Here is a 7,659-nt window from a genome sequence, read left to right as displayed (position 1 = left end):
TAACTACATGCACAGTTTGATAAATGCTTTAATTGATTTCCTAAATCAACCTTAGGTAAACTCCAGTCTGTACATAGTTCAAACTATGACACTGACTGGTTCCATTATTTTAATGAGAATGTCCCAGATCATTCTGTACTTCACGTTTTAGGTATTACTTTTGTAAAAAATCAAAAAGCACAGTTATAAAAAGTCATGGTGAGGAACACAAAAGCCCGTGGAAAGTATGCAATTTATGATTGTAGTATCTGGGTCAAATAGGAACAAAGGATAGCAAAGATTAAGGATTAAGAATTGTCTAAAACATATGAATGATAATGTGAAATTAATCATGATTATAACAATTGTATGTTTATACAGCAAAAGTTTGATTCTGGTGCATTAGTACAATAAAGGTTTCACTTCTTTATCTCTGGCTTTGAAGAGATAGGGGAAGATGAGTAAACTGTCAGTTTGAATTAATGTTTTGTCATAAATATTTATAGCCCACAAAAAACAACTGTATGACTCTTTAGGATTGAGCTAATTAGTTATAAATTGCATTCTAAATGTATTAACATAATTCTTTTACAGAAGTTTTGGCTTTCAATAAATTAACATTAAAATACTTAGGTTATAATAAATGCAATAGAAGAAACATTTCTAAAATCAGTGAGCGAATATGAGAGGTTTCCTTTCACTTGTTCCACTTACTGGGTCTACCCTCAAGGCTATTTCTTTGTAAACCTTGATATATAATGCTTCTTTTGTTTCAAGTTTCAAAATTAAAACTATAAAGTATAAATTCTTGCTAATAGAATACCATGACCTATCACGCCTACATCAGTTAGGACATGCATGCAGTGAAGGCTTTGACAGGTTTGATGGGAGTTTCCAAATCCCAGGGTGTTTAGTCTCATTTTTTGATCAAAGAATACTTATAATAAAACAAAAGACAATCATTTGTAGGTTGCAAGTCCCAGATCTTGTTTATTTATAAAGCAATAAATATTAGAAGCACAAATAAATTGCACGGGTGTGTAAACAAACTGTACAATGACTGAAGAGTTCAGGAAGGGTTGCCAGAAGACTCCAAGAAGCATATTGTCGTCATCCTGAGTGGGAAGTAAATTGAGGGAAAAAGTGCTTAGAAGCACTTGCGGTGGACAATGGATGGACCAGCTTCATCATACTCCTGTTTACTGATCCACATTTGCTGGAAGGTGGACAGAGATGCTAGAATGGAGCCACCAATCCAGACAGAGTACTTGCGCTCAGGTGGGGCAATGATCTAGGATTAAGAAAAGCAACAAAATCCTCATTTAACAGTCACATTTCTGAACAACCAACCCGTATCACCAACGTAACAAAGCACTAGATATTTCCTTAAGTAAATAAAGAACTTTTCTATAATAACAGTATTGATCTTCAGCAGCTGGCACAATACATGTAATATTCCTTAAGAAAATCTATAACCATATTTTCCTCTTTTCTAACATGTGCTTCTAATCTATATAATTATTCTGATTAAATGGAATTTCTCCTCATTTGTTCATCAGCTGTTGATCTTACTTTTGAGTTGTTCCTATATCCCAATCTAATGATGCAGACATTTTGTCATCTATATCCACATTTTATAGCACAGAGTCAAATTCCTTACCTTGATCTTCATAGTGCTAGGAGCAAGTGCAGTGATTTCTTTCTGCATGCGATCAGCAATGCCAGGGTACATCGTCGTACCACCTGAGAGGACGTTGTTAGCATACAGGTCCTTACGAATGTCAATATCACACTTCATGATACTGTTGTAGGTAGTTTCATGAATACCAGCAGATTCCATACCTTGAGAAGAAGACAGTAAGTCAGTACATTACAGAAGAGGTCTTAATGAAAAGAACTCATCATTAATATGAACTTCCATGATTTTTTGTTGTAAAATTACTGATTATTAAATGTTACAGAAAAGCATAAAAAACAGAATTACAGAACTAGTTTAGAAAATGAAAATTATTTGTTAGAGAAGGTAAGAATCACAATGCATGTGCAAAGGAAAGATACTCAAAATACACAGTAAGAGAAGACGTACACAAACAAGATAGACTCATTTAGTATATGGCGTTGGGAGAAAGTTATATAGAACAGAAAGCATGAGTATCAGTTATGTCAGTCTCACAAAAAGCATTAGTTGAATATAGTAAAGACAGCGATAAAGACAATGAAAAGAGCTGAAGTCAAGCTAAAAAGGACAATAGTAACTTCATTTCTTTTTCAGCCTACCCAAAATACAGTCTATACTGTTTATAAACATCAAGGCAAGACATAACCAAGTCATGAACCAAGATATTAGTCCTTGGTAAGGAAAAAGAATCCAGAGGCAAGTGTTTGTAGGTTGCATTCCAATTTATTAATTTTAACAGGTGCTTCCTGAAAGGGCTGACACTAGATCCACAGTAAGATGTCAGCTGATGAACAACTGCATTTATTGCTCAGGACTTAGAGTATAAGCATCTGCTGTATCTGTCAGCTGCACTCACAAATAGCTAAGCTTACCATCTTGACCATGGCAATGTTTAATTACAGTGCATATAAATATACACACACCTCCATTCCATTTTTTCCCCCTTCCAGACATTTTACTTCTTCATGGAGTCAGACACTGTTTTAAGTGTAAGCCTCACAAATACAGCACTGAAAGCTATTCTTGCCATCAGTGACACAGAATCATAGAATGTCTCGAGTTGGAAGGGACCCATAAGGATCATTGAGTCCAACTCCCTAATGATGGTATTCTAACTGTACGTCTTATCACTAAAAAACTGAGACCCTAAAACCCGATCTAAAACTTGCAACAAGAGCCCAGAGCTCAGCTAATTACCAGTTGAGCTCACATCAAGCACAGCTTACAGGGACCAGAGGATCTAACTCATTATTTATTTATGTTTGATTTCATGCCAAATTTAGATAAGCAGGAAGAGGAGTGGGACACCTTCTAGATCTTCTGATTCATTCATACCTCCTACAGAAAGAAGAATTTCCTGGGAATACTTACCAATAAAGGATGGCTGGAATAAGGTTTCAGGGCAGCGGAAACGTTCATTACCGATTGTGATCACTTGACCATCAGGCAATTCATAGCTCTTTTCCAGAGAGGAGGAAGAGGCAGCAGTGGCCATTTCATTCTCAAAGTCCAGTGCAACATAGCACAATTTCTCTTTGATATCACGAACAATCTCACGTTCAGCTGCAGATATATGGGAATTAAATCAAGGTTTGGATAAGCAAAATACTAGAGGAAGAAGACGGGCCAAAAGGGACATGAGGGTTTTCACAGGAGGGCAAAGCTGAAGGACTGACCTGTTGTCACAAAGGAATAGCCACGCTCTGTGAGGATCTTCATGAGGTAGTCAGTCAGATCCCTGCCAGCCAGATCCAGACGCATGATAGCATGAGGCAAAGCATAACCTTCATAAATAGGTACGTTGTGGGTGACGCCATCACCAGAGTCAAGAACAATACCTGGGAGAAAAATGTCAGAGAGCAGCTGGAATCACCTACCAAATGTTTAGAGCCCTTAGGCATAGCAAGCAGCATCAAACACAACAAAATAACAGGATTTTTCAGGCAGTATAAAGTAGCATCATTCTGTTTTAGCCATAAAGATCTTGCCTATTCCTTCTGCCTTTGCTTGCCTGGACATTCCTGTTTGGTGTGAACCAAACCATAAAACAGTTGTTCCATACATATTTTAAGCTAATCCATATGAGCAGCTTTCCACTGCTACTACAGTGAGCATTAAGTGTATTTGCAATAGTGATTGTCTTGATGCCTTGATCCGATAATGGGCATCTTTTGGGCCCAGTTTAAACCCTTAAAGTGGTGCAATACTTGTGTAACTGCAGTATCTTCACAGGAACGTCTCCTCGTTTGCATCACAAGTGGCAGGGGAGGCAGTTCCACAGTGCCCCTCCAAAAGCAATGCAGACAGGTCCGCATTGTTCCTTCCATAGACTGCTGTGTCCTGGCTTTTCTGCTACTGTTATCATCGATTGCTACAAACTAAATATATCTAGTTTTCTGTAAATCTGAATGAGTTACGGTGGGTTTTCCTCCTATCTGGAGTGGGAAGGAAGGAGAGTTCCTGAACAGAAATATCTAAACAGTGTTTATTTGTTTATTTTACCTGTTGTACGACCAGAGGCATACAGGGACAGGACAGCCTGGATCGCCACGTACATAGCAGGTACGTTGAAGGTCTCAAACATTATCTGGGTCATCTTTTCACGATTAGCTTTAGGGTTCAAGGGAGCTTCTGTGAGCAAGGTAGGGTGTTCCTCAGGGGCCACACGGAGTTCATTGTAGAAAGTGTGGTGCCAGATCTTTTCCATATCATCCCAGTTGGTGATGATGCCATGTTCAATAGGATATTTCAAAGTAAGGATACCTCTTTTGCTCTGAGCTTCATCACCCACATAGGAATCTTTTTGACCCATACCAACCATAACACCCTAAGAGAAGAAAATACAGAAGAGCATTATTTGAGGAATACAATGTCACAGAGCTCAAACAACTACATCACAGAAAACAATGCTCTTTTCAAGAAAGGTACAAGCAGTCACACCACTGAAAGGTTGTTTAGGAAAAGAAATGAGCATTATTAAAATATTAAGTCAACAGAATTTGAAGTTTTCTCCTAAAATCCTTTTTCCTTCAATCAGAGGAAAGGATTTCCCCTCCTTTTTTTAATGCACCTCTTAGTTTCAGTTACTTCATTCTGGTCCAAATGTTTGACTGAAAGCAAACGGCACAATACCATGAGCAGGAAAAGATACAAAGAACATACAATGAGACTTTATAAACAAGATACAGAGGGAAATTAGCCTTCTAGTGAAGGAAGACACTCCATATTACTATGGAGCCTCAGCAGTAATTTATTCACGATAAAAAAATACAAATTGCAAGCACTTCAGTTTAAAAAAAAAGGCAACAAACTTTTTACAAAGGAAATTGTAGGAGAAAAAGTACTGTATTTTTTGTGTACTGATTTAACTGTGACAAAAGAGAAGGAGAATGACATGGGAACACAGAAAAGGAGGCTTAGAGATCAGTGAGAAGGTAAGATCAGAGACAGACAAAAGGAGTAGAGGAAATTGAAAGAACGTGTTTGGTACGTGCAACATTGGACAGGACGGGTGGGAAGGGACTTAATCAAACTGCACCATGCGCAACTGCACCCAACGGAGCTGCCTTTGAACTAGCATGAGCAGCAGGTCTGGCCTAGGGGGTGAAGTGGGCTGCAACTTCGCAGGAAGCTGGGTTTGGGCTCATTAGGAGAGAAAACAGGGAGAGAGTCAAGAGGAAAGTTGGTGAGTTAGAAATAGCAGGGGGAAAGGCAGAAAGTGATAGAAAGGAGATAAGGGACAGCCAAACAGGGGAGTGAGAGACCGGGAAATGTGTAGCTAGTGCTGCCGCAAGAAGGGAGCAGAGGGAAGGGCAGGGTATTTGGGACCGGACAGAAGAACTAAGGAGGGAAGGGGCAAGTGCAGGCGACTCGTGGAGAGAGGGGGAAGGCCCTGTCCTGCCCCGGTCCTGCCTCCGTCTTTACCTGGTGCCTCGGGCGGCCGACGATGGACGGGAAAACGGCCCTGGGGGCATCGTCTCCGGCAAAGCCCGCCTTGACCAGCCCCGAGCCGTTGTCGCACACCAGTGCGGTGGTCTCCTCGTCGTCACACATCTTCGGAGGGAGGCACGGACCTGAAAAACAGCGCGGCGGCGCGTCCAGACCCCCGCGGGCAGCGCGGCCGGGCCCCGCCGAGCCCCCCGGGCGGCCCCTCCGCGCCGGCCCGCCCGGAGCGCAGGGGCGGCGGCGGCGGCGCACGGACAGCTCCGGCGGGAGCGGGAAATTTGACTCGTCCCGGGAGGATGCTCGATGGCTCAGCCACGCTCGCGGGCAGGACTTTAAACGGCATCCGCCAGCCGCTTTCTCCAAAAGACGCCCCAGCTTGCAGGGCGCTCATTAGGGCGTCCATCGGCCGTACGGACGGGCCGCGGGTTGAAACAGAAGGGAAAAAAAGTTTGAAATGGGAGAGATCGGTCCTGCCCAGAGCACTTCACCGGGCCGCGGCGGCTGGCGCTGCGCGGGGGGCGGCCGGGGCGAGAACAAGGCTGAACCGGGAGGGGCACAGGTACAGCAGTGGCTGTACCTGCACGACCGGCGTCCGCCGCCCGCCGGTGCCTCCCACCCCACCCCATCCCATCCCATGTCATCCCAAGCCATCCCATCCCTCCCTGCCCGCCCCGAGCCGGTCCTACTCACCAGACCAGCACCAGCGGCGGGGGGGGCTGCGGAGGAGAGCCTGGGTGCCGGCTCGGCAGAGACGCCCCAATTTATACCCCCCCCGAGGGGCAGCGCCGGCTAGGGCCGCCGCGGGACGGGGCAGCCACCTTCTCCTTATTTGGTCGGCTCCGCGCCATTGAGCGGCCGCGCAGCCATGAATGGAGCCCGGCCAGCCCCGGCGCGGCCCGGCCGCCCGGCCCATGTAAGGCAGGCGCGGGGCAGCGCGCCCCCGGCCCGCCGCATGGCCAAATAGGGAGCCCCGCGCAGCCCCTCGGGGCCAGCGCCTCGGGGCGCCGGCTGGCGCGGTGGCCTCCGGGGCCGCCCCCCCGGGGCCGCCCGCCCGGAGCCCGGCTCAGCCCCGCAGCCCCGGGGGCTCCGGCCACGCCGGCGCCGGCCCAGGTGGACCCGGAAACGCGACGCGTTGCACGGGAGATGCTCGGGGTCGGCCGCGGGCGCGGGGGGAGCTGCACGCCGTTTTCTCCCCCGCCGAAAAAACCGCCAGCCGAGCTCTCGTCTAAGCAACGACCCGTGAGGTTACTTCGGTGCCAACGACGGAAGCTCTTCTGCTGCGCGGAGGCAGCATCTGCTGCCTGTGCTGCCTTAGCAAGGAGCAGCGCACACTCAATTTCTTTGAAACTTTGATGAGCACATGCAGCAAAAATCGTGCTTTTCTCCTGCTTTTGGCTGACATCTATAGCACAAAATAGGATCTGCTCTTTTACGTTAATACGCATATACTTAAACTCGCCATTTTTGCTCTTTTAATGCACACCGCATCAGTAACATATAGTGATAGAGATGTATAGGACAGAGAACGAGAGATGGGAGCAGCTTGGACAAAAACTAGCTATGGTATTAATGTAATGTGACAGTTGTTTTTCTGCTCCACACTGATAATTTGTTCCAGCGGTGGAACCTAGAAAATCCATGTATCTTCAGGATTGCTTTTTAGTTAAAAATAGACAGACTGGAGAGGCATCCTTTGAGTGGGTTTGGCCTGGTATGCAAAGGCAGAGATTGTCAACATGTGTCCCAGAGGAACTGCGTATAACGCAGTGTTCTTCAGGAGCTCAGCTCAACGTCTGCCTGTGTGAGACACAGCATAGGGGAGAAAGAATTGAGGTTTGGAACAGAAGGGAAGGGTGGGATGTAAAGGTCAAGAGGGGAATTCTCAGTAAACTGGGTCAACACCTTAAACATGGGTCTAGTTTATTAGATGCCATGCAAGGGCTGACAGCCATCACGTGGTTATGTACCTTATATCTTAAATGAGGTGGAAGGAAAGAGCTTGTGAATGCAAACCAACCTGCAAGGTGGGGGCTTTGGGGGGTGTTGGTCTATGAGTT

At 45.4% G+C, this 7,659-nt stretch overlaps 1 protein-coding gene across 1 annotated transcript; it reads right to left on the bottom strand.

Annotated features, from left to right (window-relative positions):
* Positions 1-941: 941 nt before the first annotated feature.
* On the bottom strand, positions 942-6,451 carry ACTC1 (actin alpha cardiac muscle 1). The gene is made up of 7 exons (XM_074868199.1): positions 6,293-6,451; positions 5,582-5,730; positions 4,160-4,484; positions 3,334-3,495; positions 3,029-3,220; positions 1,640-1,821; positions 942-1,270 (listed from the first exon to the last, which is right to left on the bottom strand). The coding sequence occupies exons 2-7, from the start codon at positions 5,708-5,710 to the stop codon at positions 1,127-1,129; spliced, it is 1,134 nt and encodes a 377-aa protein (XP_074724300.1). The 5' UTR covers positions 5,711-5,730; positions 6,293-6,451; the 3' UTR covers positions 942-1,126.
* Between the last annotated feature and the right edge of the window lie 1,208 nt (positions 6,452-7,659).

The sequence above is a fragment of the Strix uralensis genome, chromosome 4, assembly GCF_047716275.1.
Source record: "Strix uralensis isolate ZFMK-TIS-50842 chromosome 4, bStrUra1, whole genome shotgun sequence".
NCBI lineage: Eukaryota > Metazoa > Chordata > Aves > Strigiformes > Strigidae > Strix > Strix uralensis.
Note: the sequence above shows the minus strand (reverse complement) of the source record. Positions and strands in the feature narration are given on the sequence as shown.